Consider the following 22,615-nt stretch of genomic DNA (forward strand, 5'->3'; position numbering starts at 1 on the left):
CTGGACTTAATGTCAAGGGAAAACCTTTACCTTTACCTTTACCTTTACCTATGGTGGCATTATAAAGCTGAATGATATTAGTGTATCTTCTACATGCTGGCTATCAATGCTTTGGACATACTGAAGAGGGAAAAAACATTTGTTGAGATACACACTCCACTTATTTGGAGCGGTGTGAGATTGAGGGCACTTTGCGCAGGACTTTGTAGTGTCTAGTTTGCCTCTTGGATTATCTTGATCAACAAATAGGACAATAATAGGCTGTTATCTTTCCTGTCCTCTTCCCCATAAGCAGAAATGTTTGCTGATGGCTCCTTTTTCTTTCCCAAGTTAAATAAACCACCTGATGACAAACTTGAGGAGTTCTGGATCGATTTCAATTATGGAAGTGAAAGCATTAGCTTCAACTTTGAAGGACCAGAGGTAAAAAAGAAAAGAGATCCCTAGACTCTTTCCTACACTTAAGTAATGGAAGAAAATATGTTTTATGGAAATCTTTTTTCAGAATTCACTTTGGGAATCGGTGAAATTGGCAAAGGAAGACATCAATAGCTTCTCCTTGCAAGGTAAGAATGCACTGAAGATTTCTTACTGTCTGGAGATGTGTCTGCGCATAAATTGATCTTGTGTGAATCAAGAGGGGTCTCTATTGAAATTATCAAGTTAATCAGAAAACAGATACGTGATGTAGTAAGACATGAAGTCACTGGGGCCCCATAAAAAATGAAAAACCATGAATACAGAAATTGCTATTTTTTACCTGAGATAATGGGTTAAACCCTTGTGCCAGCAGGACTGCTGACTAAAAGGTCATCGGTTTGAATCTGTGGGGAGGTGAGCTCCCTTCTGTCAGCCCCAGCTTCTCATGCAGGGACATGAGAAAAGCCTCCCACAGGATGGTAAAACAATGTCCTTGTAGACGGCCAATTCTCTCACACCAGAAGCGACTTGCAGTTTCTCAAGTCGCTCCTGACACGAAAAAAAACCTGAGAAAGTAGTCTTCTGAGAAATACTAGGTCTTTCAGCATGACTCTGTGGTTAATTTCTTCTAAGGAGCTGGCCGTAGAATCACTTTGGATGACCTGGAGCAGAGCTTTCTGAACATTTCATGTTGGTGACACACTTCTTAGACATACATAATTTCAGGACACTGTAATTCGGTTTTACTAGCAATTCAGAGGTTAAACTACCACCAGCTTTTCTTTTTTAAATTAGAAACTTAACAATTTTAGGGGTAATTCAACTGCAATTTAATGAAGAAATCTGCGAATTACAGAGTTTCAGTAGTAACTAAATATGAAAATAACAGCCCCAGCACTTTACTCCCACAGTGGTCAATTGAGAAAACAATCCCACATTCTTGAACTTTATGTACGGCCGCATCATTAGAAGTGACATGGAATAAGTTATTTCAACCTCTATGATTCCCTCGGTGGTATAGCGTGTTAAAGCGCTGAGCTGCTGAACTTGCAGACCGAAAGGTTGCAGGTTCTAATCCGGGGAGCGGAGTGAGCACCCGCTGTTAACCCCAGCTTCTGCCAGCCTAGCAGTATGAAAACATACAAATGTGAGTAGATCAATAGGTACCGCTCTGGTGGGAAGGTAACGGTGCTCCATGCAGTCATGCTGGCCACATGAGCTAGAAGGTGTCTACAGACAACGCCAGCTCTTTTGGCTTATAAATAGAGATGAGCACCAACCTCCAGAGTCAGACATGAATGGACTTAATGTCAGGAGAAAATCTTTGCTAACCTATGATTCCTCAGTTGCAACAGACATGATAAAATATGCTAATGCACCATACTAAAGGTGCATAAAGGTGCATGCAAGCTGGTATTGCTTATTTCAGACTCAGGGGTTTCTCTTTACGTTCTTATGATTAAACTTACATATAGCAGCTGACAATCTAACTTGTCACAACACACAGTTTAGAAAGCTCTGATCTAGAGATTCCTAAAGAGAATGTACTTTCTAGAAATCTCTAGGTCAGGGCTTTCCAAACATTTTATGTTGGTGACACACCATTTTTAAACATGCATCATTTCGCAACATAGTAATTCAATCCCATATTAGATATATGGACACCGGTACATATACTGTTATAACAACATTTATGGGGGTGCAACATATCTCATGAAAAAATGTTTCATTTATATATTTTTAAATATATGATTTATTTATTATTTCTCAGACTTAGTGGTATCATATGTTCACACAACACACCTAAACACTTCAGACGACACACTAATGTGTCGTGACAAACCATTTGGAAAGCTCTGCTCTAGGTCCTCCAGCATGACTGGAGGACATTGACCATGCAGTCACACCGGAGGACCAGGGGATTCCAAGACAGAACATTTTAAATCAAATCCATGAATAATCAAACTTGCAAAAGTCAAAACCACAAATTTGGAGGGAAACCTGTAATTCTCTATCACATAATGCTAAAATTGTGACCATCTAATTCAGCAAAATGGTGAGATATTCAACAAAGATTATTATTATTATATTTCTACCCCGCTTTATCTCCCCAAAGGGGACTCAAAGCAGCATAAAAGCATTAGCACAGAATTTAAAATATACAAATATACAAAAATTAAAACAGAATTAAGCACAAACAACAGTAAAAAAAATCAGTTAAAATCCATCAAAACATATTACAAGTTAAAAACCACATCAAGTGCAGATAAAAACAAGTGCAGTACTTCTTTTTATAAGAATTCAGTAAACTATGGAGTTTGCAACTGCAAGATGTAAGTGATGTTTTCAAATTTGGATGGTGTTTAGATAAGATTGGACAAATTCATGAAAGATATAATTAGTGAGAGTTTTAGTTACTATGGTTATGTATTACCATTACCTTTTGTACTTTTGGCGAATGCATGTTTGAAGCTTTTACTGCCTACCTGTTCTGCTTCTGGGCTTTCTCATTGAAGCAATTAATTGAACAGAAATATGAACTAAATAGACCTTTTGTCTGCCACACCATAGTTCAAGTTGATATAGTGGGTAGAAAGTAGCATTTTTGTTTCTTAAAACATTTTGATATGAAATAAGGGGTAGATTTTAAAAAGTGGGGTAATAATAAAAATTTGAGAAAGCCTGCTTTCCAATTGTTTACTTTCTGTGTGTACACATGAGGTGCAACCAACTATTTATTAGCTGCTTGCCATCTTAGAAACAGCAGTTGCTTCTGGCAAAGAAATCAAGGGCAGTAGCAGGTATACTTTTGTTGCCATAGTATCTTCATCTCAGACTATAATGTACTTGTAGGTAAAGTGTGGGCCCAGAGCTGCATGTTATTCTCAGGATGCCAAGGTGTGCTCCCCCCGCAAGCCCCAGATCTCTTTTAAAAAATGCCAATTTGTGCATGTTTTTGTCCCAAACCCTGTCAAATGCATCCCAAACTAGTTGCAAGTGTTGCACTTTATTTCACTCACTCACCTCAAAATGCTAAAAAACCAAAAAGGCCAAAAATAATTCAAAATGGCAACTAAAAGTGGTGTCACATCGATTTCAGCATGCCAAAATATAATGATGCTGCCAGAGTAACCGGGGAGTGGGAAACAGGAATGGCCCCTGCCACTCCATAGTTGTCTGCCCCTAATATGATTAATGCTATAGTGCTCTCCACAGCCTGGAAGAGGTTATACTATTATTGTAGCTACCTAATATTGGTCTTCTGTCCCACTTGGTGCATATTGTTCTCTCCTCTCAGACCCTTCAAAGCCAGAGAGATGAAGGCACTATGATGCTTTGATTATGCTTTTCCTGCATTTTCTTTTTATTATAATAATAATAAAAAAGGAATCCTCCACCTTGTGTGACTGTGGAGCTGAACAAACAACTCAGCATATGTATGCTTGCCCACAATGCCCTGCCTCATGTACGGAGGAGGAGTTGTTTAAAGCTACAGACAATGCGGTTGCTGTTGCCCGCTTTTGGTCCAAAACTATTTAGTTGCTTGTGATTCCTCCCCCCCCCCCCCATTATTTGAAATGTACAATGCTTTTGACACGAAATAAATAAATAAATTTTATAATAATAATAATAATAATAATAATAATAATAATAATAATAATAATAACTTTATTTTTATACCCCGCCCCATCTCCCCAATGGGGACTCGGATCAGCTTACATGGGGACCAAGCCCGAAAACTTACAACAATAAAATGATAAAACAATTATTCCAACAATAAAACATCAATATCAATAAAACCATCATAGTAATCAACATATAGCATAAAATATTAAAAGCAGGAGAGTAAAACAAGGATCTGGGCCAAAGTGCAAAATATATCAAATGGGAGAGGTAGTTTCTCAATAAAGTGCAAAATAGTAGTGGCAGAAAAAACCTATAGTTGGATGGGCAGATAGTTCAACCTAATAATTTTTCTTCCAACTCTATAATTCTATGATTCTATGATATTCATTGGAAAAGAGCCTGAACCATTGGCATTGCCTTCAGCATCCTCCAGCCTTGGGTGGGAAGGAAAAGAGGAAGGGAGTAAAAGGTTCTTGTAGTACATGGCCTGCCATACCATTAAGAAGAATGGAGCAACTGTTTTCTCTTCTACTACTACCTCATCAGAGGGCTGGCGGCAGGAGGAGGCAGTGCTCCGCTTCGCTGAGGGGTGTGGCACCCCACACCTCGCACTGCCTGGATCCATGGGAGGGGGAAGCGTGAGTACGTAGCTTCCCTTAATAGATTTAATGGCAACACGGGAAGCGTTCCGTGTTGCCAGCGCTCTGATTCCATCGTCCTTCACCCACGGAGCTGGCATGACATTGTCTGATGGGAGCTGGCCGGCTCCATGGGTGAATAGAGCTAGATCAGCGTATGCCACCAATTTTCTCCCCGTATGATGAAGTCATTAAGTTGTCCTGTTGTCCTCAATTGCAATAGAGGATGCTATTTCATTATCAATGCAGAAGTGAGTAGTTTTCATTTTCCAGTCTTATCAGGCTCCATACCTGAATTAGGCATCAGTTTGTCTCATACTCAAGGTGGTGGAATTAATTAGTTTTGGTTTTGCATTCACAACCAATAGTGGGAATACCCAGAAAAACATGTGCCTTCTTTTTTCTTCATAAAGAGGAAGGGGGAGAAAAGGTTCTTAAACTGCTAATGAAGAGCCCCACTACAATCAACAAAAGAGAAGTAACAAAGATAAACATTCACTTTGATAGCCAGTTTGACATTTTGACACCACTCTCTAAAGTAATGAGAACTGATGAAACGAAGGCAAGTTTTTTTTGTTTCCTCTGTACTTTAATACTTACTTCAAAGCTTTCTAGGAATAGTGGGCTTTTTGTTTGAACATTATTAAAAATCATTCTAAAATATTTATATATTTTAGTCGCTAGTGGTTTGTGATGTTAGGAATAATCAACTTTTTTGATACTTGTAAGAAATAATGGTTTCATTATATGCCAATGCTTGCATGTTACTGTTGACTGTATAAAACGTCTCTGAATAAAAAATTTGCTTTAACTGTAAAACAAAGCAAAATATTATATTTGCAACTTCAGTGAGTATATTTCCACTTGTTTATTGTTGGAGATAACACACTGTGTTTAGAAAAAAAAAGTTAAAGAAAGAAAATTAATTTTTTAAAAAGTCATCTTTATCCCAGCCATAAAGTTAGATTTAGTCAAAATCAGCTCTCCTAGAGGACTTCAGGGGTTGACCGTAAGTGGCATACCTTCTTTTAGTTCATGTTAATGTTATATTTGAGAAAAAGTTATCTTACATAGAATTTGTTGGTAGGTCAAAAAGATTCAGTATAAGGCTGCTTCTGAAAGCCCAACCAGAGGTTGTTTGGAAAGGAAAAGATATAAATTAGGATGGTAATGATGTGGTCTTCCATATTGTAACTGGGACTGCAGAATGAAACTCACAGCATTCCTTATCTGACTTAATGTGAACTGAAGAAAATCTAGCTAGCCACATAATTTTCACTTCTAGTCTAAATCCACTTCCTAGTCTCAAGTGAAGCCAATGCTTATGTGAATCGTTTTGATTCAGTGGACTTACCGAGGTTGGGAGTACCATGTAGGGTTAGCCTCAATGGGGACACAATTTAGTGGCAGCTCATTCTGTTTACATGAAAGTCATTTTGGTATAGTGAGTGGCCTTGGGCAAGTCACATGCTCAAATGTAAAGGAAGGCATTGGCAAACCACTTCTGAATACATCTTGCCAAGAAAACATTATGATAAGGCTGCCATAATTTGAAATCAGGTTGAAGGAACATAGCAGCAATTTGTTTCTCAAGCAAGTATGCTAGCCTAGTAGATGTTGCACTGCAAACCTGTTTTGGTGAAAGTGGAGGGTAAAAATCTTTCCGATAAATAAGTGAGCCCATTAGTTAACTTCTCTCCATGTCTGGTAGTACAAGAAGGCAATCAATCTCCTGTATTATACATTAAAATTATCCTTTGCAGCTTTGGGAATTCTCTAGCTAACAGTATAACTAAGCTAGTTGAAGGATATTGGGCACTGTAGGCCAAAAAGCCCTCCCCCCCACCAAAACAAACAAAAAAAAAAAAAAAACAACAACTGAGGGATGTGCATAATCTGGTAGAACTTTTCTGAGTTCAAGATTTCTCCTCCAAGGAAGCCTGTTTGCCTGATGCCTTGGTGAACATTAGGTGCCTAGTTGGTAATGATGCAGACCTAGACTGGACTAGGCTATTTTTATATTTTCTTCTACTGCTGGAATTGACTGGCCAGATCTAGAAGAAAAAGAGGCATCAAAGTTGTGCAACACTCCAAAATCCGTCTGACATTGTTGCAAATCAGTTTTGATACAGCCCCAGTAAGTGCAAGCTTATACAAAATACCTGTTTCTACATATAATTCATACTAGGCTTGTTTAGACTTGTGGAATATTTTATCTCCTCTCAGTTAATATGGTCTGAATAAAGTTGCTGCAACGAAAATAAAGTTGTTGCTTTTATTTTAACAAACGGTGTGGCTACTTCCTTTGGTAATGGAGGATCAACGAAAATGTGCACAAGTAGTTGGGAGTAGAGATGGGAAGGCATGGTAAAAAAACTGGATAATAATAATAATAATAATAATAATAACAACAACAACAACAACAACTTCTTGATTTTTCTATCCCGCCACCATCTCCGCGAAGGGACTCGGGGTGGCTAACATGGGGCCAAGCCCAAAACAAAAAACAAAGTACTGTATAACAAGATTAAAACCAATATCGGTAACTAAGAAACAATGATCACAACAATCAAATAAAATAAACAATTAAAACACAGCATACAATAAAACACCTAGTGACCATACAAAATTGTGGGGAGGGGAAAACAGTTTTTCTCCCCCATTCTTTACCATTTTTTTTCGCCCACCCCATTTTCCCAGGTTTTTTCCAGGCCTTCCTATCTCTAATTGGCAGTAGCATGCATGTGTTCTAGTTACTTAATATAAGCGAATATTGTTAGAGTGCAGCAAACATTAGTTGATAATTCCATAAGATATTGGTTTCCTTCGATTAAACTCAGTCTTCCAATTAATTTAATTGAATAGGTAACAATGGACAAAGATGGTAATCATGAGAGTGGAGATCAACCACAGGAAAATCCAACAGGTGAGCACCTTTTGAGCATGGAGATATTTGCTATCTTTTGCATATACAGACTTTCACATGGCACAGAGCAGCCTCTTGAAAACCGCTTCATATATTTTTTTTTCTTGTGTTTGCTTCTTTGCATAGGTTTGCTATGTTTCTTCATGATGTCTCTCTGGCAATGCTTCTGTATGTTGTTGTGTAGAGGCATCTTTTGTCAGCTATTGTATTCAGAACTGGTAGTAAAGGAGATCAAGAAGCTGCCTTGTATTCTGTGCCCTCTTTTTTTATTTCTGCTTCAAAACAACTGGCATTTCAGAACATTCCTTTTCTAATGTTTGTTTTCCTCACCTTCACAGGGGAAATTAAATAGTAACATGAGATTTGGAGAGTTTGGGTGGGTTGTGTTAGTGCCATGCTTCATTTATCCTCTCTCTTTCATGTGTTCACACGTCTGTTTAACACAAAAGCTACACTAATGTTCTCGATGACAAAAACAGTTAACAGCCCATGTTTCATTTGCTCATTAAAGATGTTGATGACTCAAGATGAACCATGACTAGGTTGTCACAGTAGTTGGTGACTGTGTTAGTCACATCTTTTTTCATGATTTATGGTTATAGAAATCTCAAAACACTAACAGAATTCCAGAGTTGGAATGTGTCATGAAGATGTTCCAATCCAAACTCCTGCAACAGCAGCATATCTGACAAATAACAGTCCAGCTGCCTCTTTAACATTGCTAGTGAAGTATATGTGGTTTTAAATGAGATATTATGCCAGTTTCTGGAGTCGTCTGCTCTACAGTTGGGTATTTTACTCTTAAGAGTCTTTATTTAAAGTCTATTTCCTTTCAATTTCCACCTATTAGTTCTAGGTTCATTCTCATTTCTACCTACTGTTTTCTGGATAACAAAAAACAGACCTTCTCCGTCATATCATTGCATATAGTTGAGGATTGATGCTATATCTTTTTCAGTCATCTCCAGGCTTACACATATTGATTTCTTTCATTTATTCTGATTTCACTGGAAAACACGTATTTTGATTTCTTTACATTTTTTGTATACCAAATAGATTTTTTGATTCTGATCACAGAAATAACTTCAAAATTGTCACATCACATAAGGTTTTTGAGAAACACCCAATTTTGTTTTACAATTATTGCAAAATTTTGAAATATTTCTCTGTTTGACTGTAACTTGCAAGGGATTTTTTAGATAGCTGATATCTTTGACAGCCATAACCAACATTATGTAACATATAACAGAGACGCGGTCTGTTAAATACCACAGTAATAAATTTCTGATAGTGTAGAAACTTGCTTGGGCATGCCAGTGGCATGGACACTAGAGGACGAGGAAGTAGGCAATGATGACAATCAGATGCAAATGGAAGCTAATGCTGATCCTGACTTTGTGCCATCAACATCCAGTGATCCTCATTTAATATCTCAGGCAGAGATGGACGGTCAGAGATTTGTGTTTATTCAAGTCAGGCGGACCTACTTGGATCAAGGCTGCAAAGATAGAATCTTTTCTCATCTGGTACGAAAATATCAAATTTTCTCCACCATGATGAAGATTTAACAAAATATTTTAGCCAAGCTAACAGTCTGACCTTTTGCTGTGGCATTAACTGATTTTTTGTGCTCTCAGATGTAACCATGACCCAACAGAATGGTGATTGTTTATTGACTCATCATTAATAGACTCATACAATAATAGAGTTGGAAGAGACCACATGGGCCATCTAGTCCAATCCCCTGCCATTCAGGAAAAGCACAATCAAAGTACCCCTGACAGATTAAGTTTGAAGGCTATTTTGCTGCATGACGGCAATATCTCCCCTGCTATACCTCTTGGACGCACCGTTCTTATGAAAAAATCATATGAGAACATGCAACTTCTTCTGAACCGCCTTAAATACTCAATGCACAACTGGAACCTGTGTAGTGATCTTAAAGTAATTGCAATTCTACTGGGTCTGCAACTTGGTTACATAAAATATTGCTGCTTCTTTTGTGAGTGAGACAATAGAAATCACTGAAGACACACTTTCTTCATTCCCACTTGGACTTTTTTCCATACAAGCTGAGCGCTGTGAGTGATGAACTTGGTGAAAGGTTTCTTCAGGACATTGCCAAGATGGAGAAATGATATCAGGGAAAATGGAATCCATCTGTGTTGGGTGACTATTGTTGACCTCTCATCTGCAAAGCATCAGACAGTGATTACAAACAAAAATCTATGGCAAAACATTATTTGTTTTGTTTCCTGATGACATATAGTATGTCACTATAGACATATAGCAATGCTTAGGATGTATCACATTTTCTCAAAAACTGAATGTGATAACAGAGAGAATAAATACATAATTGTATTAAGTGTGTTAAAATCTACTTGGTTTACCCCAAATTGTGAAGGAAACAAAACATTCCTCAAAATTTGTTGACCAGTGTTTCCAGAGTTATTATCCCTTTTAATCTCTTCTAGATGTGTCTCAGATATAGAAGAGTGGGTATTTGAATACGATGCCTCTATTTTATGAGGAAATCATACATTCACAAAATTGGAAGAGGATGCATGAGCCACCCAGTCCAGCCTCCTGCCATGCAGGAATATACAGCTAAAGTACTCCTAAGAGATGGCTATTCTTTATATCTACTATATCTATATATAGGAATCCTGTATCTTTCTACAAGTTGTTATAGTAATTGAAAAAAATGATATCTGTTATGTTAAACAGTGCAGCGAGGACTTGTAAGCTTTTAAAAAGGTGAATTACTGCTCCTAAAGGCTTCTGGAAGATGTAACTCAGCTTCTTTTTCTGGTTTGGATAAAGTAGCCCAGGGAACCTGAAGGGATCAACTGCTGCAAAAACAGCGATAGCCTTATATATTCACACAAAGTTGTCCTTTGGGCTGGACTATTCCAAATGCTGTTTTATTCATTATTCTGAGAAGTTTACTCTTCTCAGGATGTCATTTACGGATTCCTGATAGATTCCTCACAGCTTGGAAAAACGCTGTACTACAAGGTCTACATAATTTTGTCACACATTTGTTTTACTGTAGCAAGCAATAATCTGGAAAGAACAGAAAACCTTGTGTGTACAGTTTGCTTATCGAACATTCTGACATCGCAGCAAATTCATCAGTCTCCAATAATAGTAAGTATGGTATAGTTTGAACTTAAGAAATGTGGGCTGGTGGGAGTTTACACTGTTGCCCAGCCCTGTGTTGTGTATTCTCTTATTGAATCTGTGATCATGGGCAAGTAACAGCTTCATACCTTCATGTGTGTTTATGTGTCTTCATGTTACCCATTGATTTATGGTGATCCTATTAATTTCTTGGTGTTTTCTTAGGCAAAGAATACTTAGAGATGTTTCATCAGTTCCTTTCTCTGAAATATTGCTTAAGGCACCTGGTATTTGTTGGCAGCCTGCTACCCAAGCATCAATCAAGATTCATTTTACTTAGCTTAGTCAACAAATAAGACATAACAACTGCTTTAAGTCTTTCAGCTAGGCACCTATATATTAGTGTTGCACTTTTGTATGGAATTTCTGTTCATTTTGTGTAGTTTCATTCATTTCCATCTCATTTTCGTATTTGTTTCTGCTAATGAAAATGAGGCGCCTATATGAATAGAATTTTCATCTGGCTTACGAAAAAAATGAAAATTTTCAGACCATTGGCTGCAATGGCAGAACAACAACTGAACTGTGTTGAGAAATTAGAAGAAGACTGTCTATCTTTCAACACCTCAGTGATCCTACATGCCACATAGTCTGCCTAAGCTTGTGTTTTACTTTTGTAAAAGTTCTGTTGAGTAGGTAAATGCTGCTGTAGTCTCCCACCATTTCACATATTTCACATAACCCTCTAACACTTGTTTGCCTCTTTATTTAAGGGACACCATTTCATTGCATCATTGTATGTAATGGAACTTGAGCATCCATGAATTTTGGTACCCACATGGGGAATGTTTTGAACCAAACCCTCCTGTTTAAATGCCTGTCCCAGCTAAGGACAGGAAAAGTGTATGTCCCATTTCTGATATATGAAGGTATATTTCCTCTTTGAATTGATACACTGAAATGCAGTGTGTGGATATGACAGTCATGTGTATATTATGTTTGATATTATTTATCCCTTTCTCTGACAGAAAACAAGTCCTCCTACAGGTTCCATGGCAGCTGAAGAGAGCCAACAGGGTGCAGAAGAACATGCCAGACAAGGTCAGGAAGGCCTTTTATTGTATCCTCTTATTAAGGCTGTGAATATCAGTACATTTTATTTTAAAAGTTGTATTTTTAAAAAGCCATTGGGACTTGCAGCAAGGGAAGTGAGTTTTGGCAAACTGTGATCCTTATGAATTCTCTGCTTATTTAAACTTGGAAATATGTATTCCTCTCATCTTCTTTTCTCTCCATCCACCTGCCTTTCTCTCCCTTAAAAGCTTCCAATAATCCAGATGCAGCTCCTCTAACATCCCCAAATGATACACTGAAAGCTCCCTCGCTGAATACAAGTGCCTTGAAAGCATCTCCAGTGGAACAAAGGGATAAGACTGGGTAAGTGCTCTGGCTCATCAAATTGTACTAAAAGATAGCTTTAGGATGGGAAAAAAAGGTCAAAGGAGGAGTCATTTCTTAAACTTTATATATAGCACGCCATATTTTTATTTGTTGACATGAGAGCTAGGCAGCGTGTTACCACCTCCCAAATTTCTAAAAGTATTTTTCATGCAGTGGAAACAGGACTAGTTTCAATCATTGTCTTAGAAGCTGTGTGATTGTCCGGATGGTATAGGACTTCAATTCTCATTAACTGCAGGCACCATGTTAGTGTTTGAGGTGATGGGAGTTGACATTCCATAGTTCATGGATGGTACAATATCCCTTAGCCCTGTTTTAGATTAGTCATATTTAGTTTGTTTCCCAGCTGCGTGGAAGCTGTGTATACTGAGTATTTATAATGTCATAAAATGTTATAAATTATTCTTGCTCTACATCTTCTTTCTGTTGCATCTAGCAAGCCGAGCATAGAAGGAGAGCCTATAATCCAGACTGAAGAAGTAGTCCCCTTAGAGGTATGATTACATGTGCATTCAGTTGCATCAGTCTTCCTGATTAGATATGTTGGGATATGACTTAGTCATCCAAGGAGCTTGATAAAAGAACATGTAATAGGATTGCGGATAGTGAAGATAACTTCCCTTTAAAATATCAAAACATGTGCCCCCCCCCCCCCCCCCCCCGCTCCCCATTTGTAATGTCTCTACATTACAGCGTTGCGTCCTCTAATTCTGGTCTTGCTTTCTGTTCTTCCCAATTTAGTTCTGTATTTGATGATATTTTTTTTTCGTGTCAGGAGAGACTTGAGAAACTGCAAATCACTTCTGGTGTGAGAGAATTGGTCGTCTGCAAGGACGTTGCCCAGGAGACACCCGGATGTTTGATGTGGCCTAGGGGATAAAAGCCTTGTGACTTGAAGGTTGGGTTGCTGACCTGAAGGCTACCAGGTTCGAATCCCACCCAGGGAGAGCGCGGATGAGCTCCCCCTATCAGCTCCAGCTCCATGGGACATGAGAGAAGCTTCCCACTAGGATGGTAAAACATCAAAACATTTGGGGTCCCCTGGGCAACGTCCTTGCAGATGACCAATTCTCTCACTCCAGAAGCAACTCCGGTTGCTCCTGACACGAAAAAAAAAAACCCTGTGGGAGACTTCTCTCATGTCCCCACATGGGGAGCTGGAGCTGACAGAAGGAGCTCACCCACTCTCCCCAAATTTGAACCACCAACCTGTCGGTCAGCAGTCCTGCCGGCACAAGGGTTTAACCCATTGCACCAATGGGGGCTCCTAGATGATGTATTAAAAGAACTTCATTTTCCAAGGCAGTTTCGTGTGCCCTACCATACTGTAAGCATATAGTGAAAGACAAGAAACCAGATATAATTTCTGAAAGTAAAAAGTACTCTTCCTTCTTTTGAAAACTGGACACACTTTTCTATGCAAGTACTCACCCATCTCTCTTCCCCTGCCCAAATGTAGCTATAGATGCTTGCTTTTGTGGGCACAAAGTTGCCATTATTTTGCTTTTATTTTATTCTCTGCTTTAATTATTTGTGAATTAATTTTCATAGATTTCTTAAAGTTGGATAGACATTTAAGTACAGAAGATTGTAGTGCTTCTGGAGGGCCTTGCTGCTAGCCCTTTCTTTATAACTAGTTAGAGAGAACTGCGCCCAAATGTCATATTTCTGAACAGCAGTGAAACCTGGGTCCAATTCAACTTCGGTTTCTTGCTACTGTTGTTCACTGCTTGCTGGTCCAATCAACCAAGTCCATAGTGATAGTGGCACTAAGCATAGCACCATTTTTTATTTATCCCTGAGCATTGATTTAGCAATGACCACTGTTATTTGGCACCATCTTCATTCTGTGACCTGGTTGGATTGGCAAAGGTGACAACTGTTGCTTCCTTTTAGTTTGCCCTATTTTTTTTTACTTCTGCTTAATCTTATTTTATTGTTGTATTCCTTCAAGTAATTTCTAATTTATGATGACCATGTCATGGATTTTCTGGTTCTCTTTAATCTCATTAAGTATTGACAAATTCGGGGTTGAGAAACAGTCACATTTATCAATGAAGGTTTTTTTAAATATATTCTAATTTTAGGTTTTAATTTCCCCCACACACGTATATTACCAACAACACATGTTTTGTAAAACAATAAGTTAATTCCTCCCACCACCTCCCTCCCCACATCTCTGTTGGCTTCCAGTTTCCTAGGTAGAAGGCATTACTTTTTTGAACATATAAAATAATTATCTTCCAAAATGACAATGCTGTTAAACCCTCTAGCTAATTGTTGCTTCATATATTTTGATATAATATGCTGCAAACATATTTAAAACCCTCAGTCCATAGTTATGTGACTTTTTCTTTTTTCATAAAATTTTAAAATGTTTCCCAGTCCTTTCTGTAGTTGTTTTAATTTTGTTCCCTAAGCATCGTTGACATTTCTGCCATTTAAAAAACATCCACTCTTTTGCTGTTGGTATTTCAACCTTTTCCCATTTTTGGCCTACAACATTCTCACTCTAATTATATATTGTAATTTTTTTTGCATTTGCTGAATTTCACCTGTTCGTTAAATAGACCTAATAAAAACAGTTCAAGATATAATTGGATTGCAATTTTGAAGATTTTTTTTGCATATCAAATCCCAGAAATGTTATGCTTTAATGCAGGTCCACCACATGTGAAGAAAAATTCCTATTTCTTTGCTACACTTTAAGGAAATACTGCTCATATTTTTGCTTTTCTTTGCATTTTAGCCAACTTCTCAGGAGTCAAATACCATCAGAACAACATTTTGTTGTAGGGGTTTTTAAGTGAGACTAGAAATCTATTTCAGCTAGCATTATAAAAGGCTATAGTTTGGATAGTTTGGACTTTGAAGGGGTTTTTAAGCATAACATTTGGCTAATAAGTCTTCCACTTGCAGAATGCTGATCCCCTCCATTGTACAGCAGGGCAGAGCAGGGACAAAAATAGAAATTGTTACTTGCTAGCATTTGGCCCCTCCTCGGGCCTTACAGATCTTGTAGAAGAATTAGTTGTTTCCTACTCTTTCCATGTAAGTAATGCAATAGATGAAGAGGTGGCAGCTGCAAATGTAAGGTATTACCTCATCTACAATGTCCAGGACTGACCAAACACAAAAGCTATTCTTCAATTTTAAGTTAAGTTTTGAGGCCGGAGAGTGTGCCCCACAGTGACCTACATTTGCCAGAAAACCTTCAGGTGCTTCAAAGGAGGTCTAAAGCTTTTTTTTGCAGCAAAACAGTACAACCATGTGGCCCTGTCTTTCCTTTATAGGATGATAAACTAGAGAAGACAAACAGAGCAAGCGGCAAACAAATTACTGAAGCTAAGTAAGTAGTTGCTGCTTTTACTTTTACAGTAGACGGTGCAAATATCTAAAGCTTCATAATGCTTGCAAATCAGGGCTATACTCCTCACCATCACAATTACAAAGGAATACATGCTATGCATCTATTTGGAATGTACTACCATATGAATATGCACATATCTGAATTTTATTGTCCATAATATGCCACTAGTTGACCAACCTGAATTATAAGATAGATATGATACTGGTGTATGTGGGGAAATTGTACTGTCTATTCATGAAAGGTGTAGCTTTCTAGATTTGACACAGGTGTTGAGATAACACATCCAGTGTTTGAATAAATTGTATTGTAATTTCTCTAAATACTGAAATGTTTTACCAAGTATGAGAAATACAGTGTTCCCTCACTACTTCGTGGTTTACTTTTCGGGGATTTGCTGTTTTGTGGTTTTTCAATAAACTCTAAAAGACTATTATAAATAATAAAAAAATACAATTTACAGCCTAAGGAAGGGAAGAAGGAGAAGTCAGAGAGAAAAGGAGCCCAAGCGGCAACGGGAGGAGAAGGAGGCGATTTATCAACACACAATTGGTTGATAAAGACTTAAAATAGTGTATAACTACTAAAATAATGTATAAATATTAAAATAAATATAGTGTCCCTACTTTGCGGATTTTCACTTATTGCGGGTGGTCCTGGAACCTAACCCCAGTGATAAGTGAGGGAGCACTGTACATTGTAATGTATTAATGACCATTCATATGATGGCATTATTACATTAAAATATAACACGCAAATTTTGGCAAAGTTGACAACCTACGGCAGTGGTTCTCAACCTGTGGATCCCCAGATGGTTTGGCCTACAACTCCCAGAAATCCCAGCCAATTTACTATCTGTTAGGATTTATGGGAGTTGAAGGCCAAAACATCTGGAGATCCACAGGTTGAGATTCACTGACCTACTTGGAAGGAAGAGTTCTCCTTTAAATGTTAGTCAACAGTCATAATGGAGAAAGGCCATAAGTCAGTGATGCAATGACTGCCAAAGATCCCAAGTTGATTCCTCAAGATCTCTAGTTGAATGTGCCACATAGCAGATGATATAAAGGTTGATCTATGTGAAAACCAGGGAAGTAATTTCTAGTAGTAATAGCAGTATCGAGTTAGCAGTAGCACTAATTTTGTATAAGGGAATTTCTTAGAGTCCTGAGGGCAAATGAGGGGAAAAGTTAAAAAGCCGAAATAATGAGCCATTATTCTAGAATGCTGTCTTTTATACAGCTTTGTGGAGCTTGCATCTTTGAATTCTGGTATTTTCATGATACTTTAAAAGTTCATTTGCCTATTGCAGGGATGATGCATATGAATTTGAAACCTCTTCTGACCCTGCGACACAAGAAATGGTAAAAAACCAAAACCTTTTGTTAGAAAACACTTGCCTTCGTTCCTCTGCATCCACGGATCCTGTGTTTATGTATTCAATCCTCCACAACTTGAAAAGAATTTTTTTAAACCCCCAAAGCAAATTTTCATTATATAAGGATGCCATTTTACTATTCTGTTCATTGTATATAATGGGACTTGAATATCCACGGGGATTGTGGAACCAAACCCCAGTGGATACCAAGGACCCACTGTACAATGGGCTATCTCCTAAAAGTACATTGTATAGCAAACTATAATATTAATAAGACCCCCCCCCCCAGCATAAATATGTGTGTATATGGGTGCTTTTAAGTCGGCTGTCAACTTATGGTAATCCAATTAATTTTATAGAATTTTCTTCACGCAGAGGTGATTTTGCCAGTTTATTCTTCTGACATATTGCCTACAGCATCTGGTTTTGTTTGGTAATTTCCAGTCAAAGCAGTAACCAAGGCTGACCTTGCTTAGCTTCCAAAATCAGACAGGATCTAGTGCCTTTGAAGTATTTAAGCCATTATAAATTAGTGTTTCAAACACAATAATTCATTGCAAGAGACTTAACCTTGGGTTCTTAATCTAAGGCAATTTAATAGCAATGCCTTTGGCTTCTGGGGAGAAAGTCAACAGAAGTGCCTCCTCTAAGCTTTACTCATAAGCATTTGCATGTTTTGAAATGGGAGACATAAGCTGGGACTTTATCTATAGTGTCTGAATCTTTTACAATTAATCAAGAGCTTAGGTCTTTCTGTCACTTTCCTAATTTTATCCATTCATTGTCGTGCTTCTCTAGTTTTTAAAAACTCCACTCAAAATATTTTTATTTTCTCTTTGTGTCCAGGTTTTTAAAATGAAGCAAAAAGTATTTGTCTCAAAGTCTCGTTTACAAAGGTATGGGTACTTTTATAGTCACATTCTTTTGACTATTTTAGAGTTCATTATAAAATACATTGCATTATTTAAGTGCCATGCCACAATGGGAAAGATTATTTATTTATAGTGTCAGAAGCAAACCACGGGTACACATTGGGAAAGTTGAAAGAAATGAATATCATGGGGAAAACTTCAGAATAATTAAATTGTGAAGCAATTTGAGCAGCAAGAGGAAACACTGTTCTTATTCTAAAAAAAAAATAGGGGGGAAAGGTTCTGGAGTAAGAACCAACTTCAAATTTTTCTTGTGGATATATTTAAATATATTGAAATCTGCTCCAACTATCTAGACTGGAGCACCTAAACAAGCAAAATAGTGCACAGCACTGACTAATCTGAATGAAGAGCAAAGCCAACTGTGATAGGTGGATAGTTAGGTAATTATTATTCATTTTTCGATTTTGCAAGTGGTCGACATAGTGTAGGGGTTCAAAGTCTTGCTTAGCCATGAAAAACCATTAGATGACTTTGGGCAAATGATATTCTCTTAGCTTCAGAAAAAGGTAATGGCAAACCCCTTCTGAAGAAGTTGTCCCAAGAAAACCCTATGATAGGTTCTCCTTAGAGTTGCGCTCAGCTGGAAATTACTGGAAGGCACACAACAACTTGAATTCCTATCGAAATCTAGGTTGAGTTGGCCCATGGTTCCTCAAATTATTTGACAGATGAGACCCAAAAGCAGAAATATAGTGCAAGTCCCTGGTGGGGTACAGAAAAAGCAGTGCTAGTATTACATTTACTTTACAGCCAGGGGCAACATCTTTGCAAAAAGGTCTAAATGTTTTTCTACTGATCCATTGCTGTCTCTTCAAATGTTCTTTTTCCTTGTGGATAGTAACTCTGGAAAAAGAAGGATGGAAATAAGCAAGTCTGGGAAAAGGCTGGTAAAGTATTCATTTTAGTAGTAATTTAATATAGAGATAATGATTTTACAAATCAGTGAAATTTTGTGGCAAGTTACTGTGAATCAAACATTTTATCAGTTCTGCAATTTAATAACATTTGCTTCTCATAGAATGCTTCTTGAACTTGAGTTTCATTTAGAAGCAACATTTGGATGGGCTTGGATGCATTCTTTAAAGGGAGGAATTACCGTATATACTCGAGTGTAAGCCAACCCGAATATAAGCCGAGGCACCTAATTTTACCACAAGAAAACTGGGAAAACATTGACTCAAGTATAAGCCGAGAGTGGTAAATTTCAGAAATAAAAATAGATACCAATAACATTACATTAATTGTAGGTTAGGTTAAATGTTTTTGAATATTTACATAAAACTCTAAGATAAGACTTTCTGACTCTGATTAAATCATTAATCTCATCTGCTTTAATGTAAATGCCCTTATGTATCCTTTTAATAATAACAGGGTAAAATAATAAACGTAATAACAATAATAATATCAGGGTGAAATAATAAATGTATTAATAATAGTAAAAATAGAGTAAAATAATTGTAATCGTAACAATAATAATAGAGTAAAATAATAAATGTAGTAATACCAATAATAATAGAGAAAAATAATAAATATACCATATATACTCGAGTATAAGCCGACCAGGACCCTCACTCGAGTATAAGCCGAGGGGGGCTTTTTCAGTCCTAAAAAATGGCTGAAAAACTAGGCTTATACTCGAGTATATACAGTAAGTGTCTGTTCACTTACAACAGAAACCTACCACATATTGGAGGGTATCAAGGGCATATTTAGGGAGGACTATTCTCTTCTCCCTCCATATATATTGTTACACGTCAAGTATGCCTTCAAGGAGCTATCTCTCTGGAACTAAAGTGGTTTTAAAAAATAGTCACACAAATATTCTTAAAATTTTCTGCTCTTTTATGCTGGTGGGCTTTGCTTCTTCCAGAATGCTGACATTTGTCAGTTTGTCTTCTCAAGAGCTTTTCAGAATTTTTCAGAGGCAATGCTGATGAAACCGTTCCTTGCTTTATGTATTCTCTTTAGGAATCTCTAGGTATTCCAGTGTGACTCTGTGCTCAGCGTCTGCTTGAGGTTGACCATAGAATTGCACCAGAGGACCTAGAGATCCCTACAGAGATATTTACTTGGGTAAAAATATAGTGATGTTTTTATTTGTGAATCATTTTTATACTTTCATGGGTGATCCTGTGCAAACTAAAGTAGGACTTGTAGTCCAGCAAAACTTGGACATCATACTTTCCACAGCCTTAATGAAAGAAGTGCTTACTCCTGGGTTTTTCTTCTGAACTGTTCAAGGAATATGAAAGATTGGATTCTAGCATCTTTCCTTTCACTGCAGTACAGGGAGAGCCACTTCTGTAGAGCAGTGGTTCTCAACCTGTGGACTGCAAGAATGAAAATCCAGTCCACCAACCTCCTTCCCCTTTGTTTATTTATTTATTTTCTGCTCCTTTCCACAATGCTGACCATTGCATTGGATAGACCACATCAGCTCTAGATTATTAAATATGGTTTTCTGTGAGCAAGCAGATGACAACTACTGGATGGCATATGTTCTGTATCAGAAACTAGAGCTGATGTGGCCTATCAAATGCAGTCTTTGGATGAATCAGCACCCCAAATAACCAAACCTGATCTAAAGTTGACCAAAAACTGATTCATCACCCTTTTGGTACTAATGTTGGTCAAGGTGGTTCCCAGTCAAGTATGCCCTGGTCAAAAAAAGGTAGAGGCCCCACTAAAATGTAATATTCCCCTGGAGAAATTCAGCTAATGTCCTTGCCTTGCAGAAGATGTAGGTGGATCAGGCTAGATTTTGAGAGTGTGAACAAAGCTGTGTGGGCTAATTTGAAGATTTTAAAACCTGGTATGCTACCTTGGGCTTTCAATTTCTAAGTTAGAAAGCAGACTCACGAATAATTTAATTTATGTATTTTTCCCTATTGAGAGAAACAAAATTGTGAAGTGAGAGAGGTTCAGCAAGGCTTTTGCTGATCCGTGCTAAGACTGGCAATATATTTTGGGGGCGAACAGGTTGGATGTATTGTTTTTGCAAGATGAAACTGACTTTCATTGTCATTTTTTAAAAAGTCTTCCAACTACAAGAAGCATCTCTTCTCAGAAAACAACCAGGAAACTTCAAGTAACAGTGCAAGTGAGAAAAGCTGGATACTTGGCTCTCTGAAAAACTCAACACCTAAGATGGTTTACTATACTCGGAAAAAGCCAAGGGTCAAACATGCTTTAAAAGGTACAATTGGTGTATGCTCAACAGTATATGATTGTAAATTAACTACCTTTAAAAAAATTAACATAAATGAAAGATGGACTTGATTTTATGATATATATTTTTAAAAACGATATATATTTTTAAAAATTGACACGATCGCTCCAGAACGCCCCCTCTCGAGTAGCGGAGCTCAACCATTTCCTTGGTTCACTGAGGAGTTGGCAGCGATGAAGCGAAAGAAGAGGGGTCTAGAGCGTGTGTGGCGTTCGAAGTGGAACGAATCAGACCAAACACGGCTGTGCCTCTTTCTGAAGGCGTATGCCGCGGCAATAGATGCTGCAAAGAACGCCTTCTTTGCAACTAATATTGCATCCGCGAAGAACCGTCCGGCGGAGCTGTTTCGAGTTGTCAGAGGTTTGTTAAATCCCACCACTCAAGATGGGATCCCTGACAGCTCGGCAGCTCGCTGTGAAGCATTTGCTCGGTTCTTTGCGGATAAAGTCGCTCTGATCCGCTCTGGCTTCGACGCCATATTAACGGCAGTCTCCGGGGATGTAACACGAGCACCTTCTTGTCCTATTTTGATGGATTCTTTTCAATTAATTGAGCTCGAGGATGTGGACAAGGTGCTTGGAGAGGCGAGGGCCACTACCTGCATCCTAGACCCCTGCCCATCCTGGCTGGTGAGAGAAGCCAGAGGGGGATTGGCCGAGTGGGTGAAGGTGGTGGTGAATGCCTCCCTTAGGGACGGCATTTTTCCAGCGAGCTTCAAATTGGCTGTGATAAAACCGCTGTTGAAAAAGCCATCACTGGTCCCCACTCAATTGGATAACTATCAGCCGATTTCCAATCTCCCCTTCTTGGGCAAGGTCGTGGAACGGGTGGTGGCAGCGCAACTCCAGGCATTCTTGGTAGATGCTGATATTCTAGATCCGGCACAGTCTGGCTTCAGGCCGGGGCATGGCACCGAGACAGCCTTGGTCGCCTTAGTCGATGATCTTCGCCAGGAACTGGACAAGGGGAGTGTGTCCTTGCTGGTTCTGCTGGACCTCTCAGCGGCCTTCGATACCGTTGACCACGGTATCCTTCTGGGACGACTCGCCGGGTTGGGCATTGGAGGCACTGTTCTGCAGTGGCTCCAGTCCTTCCTGGAGGGACGATCCCAGATGGTGTCACTGGGGGACACCTGCTCGGCTCCACAGCCATTGTCCTGTGGGGTCCCGCAGGGGTCGATATTGTCCCCCATGTTGTTTAACATCTACATGAAGCCGCTGGGAGAGATTATCCGGAGTTTCAGGGTAAGATGTCATCTGTACGCAGATGATGTCCAGCTCTGTCACTCCTTCCCACCTGTCACTAAGGAGGCTGTCCAGGTCCTGAACCGGTGTCTGGCCTCTGTGTCAGACTGGATGAGGGCCAATAAATTGAAATTGAATCCAGACAAGACGGAGGTCCTCCTGGTTAGTCGCAAGGCTGAACAGGGAATAGGGTTACAGCCTGTGTTGGACGGGGTCGCACTCCCCCTAAAGACGCAGGTTCGCAGTCAGGGGGTGATCCTGGACTCA

The 22,615-nt window shown here is 38.6% G+C and overlaps 1 protein-coding gene across 4 annotated transcripts in view; it reads left to right on the forward strand.

Annotated features, from left to right (window-relative positions):
* sycp2l (synaptonemal complex protein 2 like) overlaps positions 1-22,615 on the forward strand; it is a 65,879-nt gene that overhangs the window by 22,419 nt on the left and 20,845 nt on the right. For all 4 annotated transcript variants that reach the window (XM_062977721.1, XM_062977720.1, XM_062977723.1 and 1 more), the window contains 13 exons: positions 331-423; positions 506-566; positions 5,099-5,247; positions 7,551-7,611; positions 10,667-10,761; positions 11,763-11,835; positions 12,057-12,171; positions 12,632-12,689; positions 15,489-15,544; positions 16,875-16,926; positions 17,787-17,836; positions 18,714-18,762; positions 20,912-21,071. In XM_062977721.1, coding sequence (XP_062833791.1) covers positions 331-423; positions 506-566; positions 5,099-5,247; positions 7,551-7,611; positions 10,667-10,761; positions 11,763-11,835; positions 12,057-12,171; positions 12,632-12,689; positions 15,489-15,544; positions 16,875-16,926; positions 17,787-17,836; positions 18,714-18,762; positions 20,912-21,071 — 1,072 coding nt within the window. The remainder of the gene's footprint in view (positions 1-330; positions 424-505; positions 567-5,098; positions 5,248-7,550; positions 7,612-10,666; positions 10,762-11,762; positions 11,836-12,056; positions 12,172-12,631; positions 12,690-15,488; positions 15,545-16,874; positions 16,927-17,786; positions 17,837-18,713; positions 18,763-20,911; positions 21,072-22,615) is intronic.

This window comes from Anolis carolinensis, chromosome 4, assembly GCF_035594765.1.
Source record: "Anolis carolinensis isolate JA03-04 chromosome 4, rAnoCar3.1.pri, whole genome shotgun sequence".
In the NCBI taxonomy this organism is placed as follows: domain Eukaryota; kingdom Metazoa; phylum Chordata; class Lepidosauria; order Squamata; family Dactyloidae; genus Anolis; species Anolis carolinensis.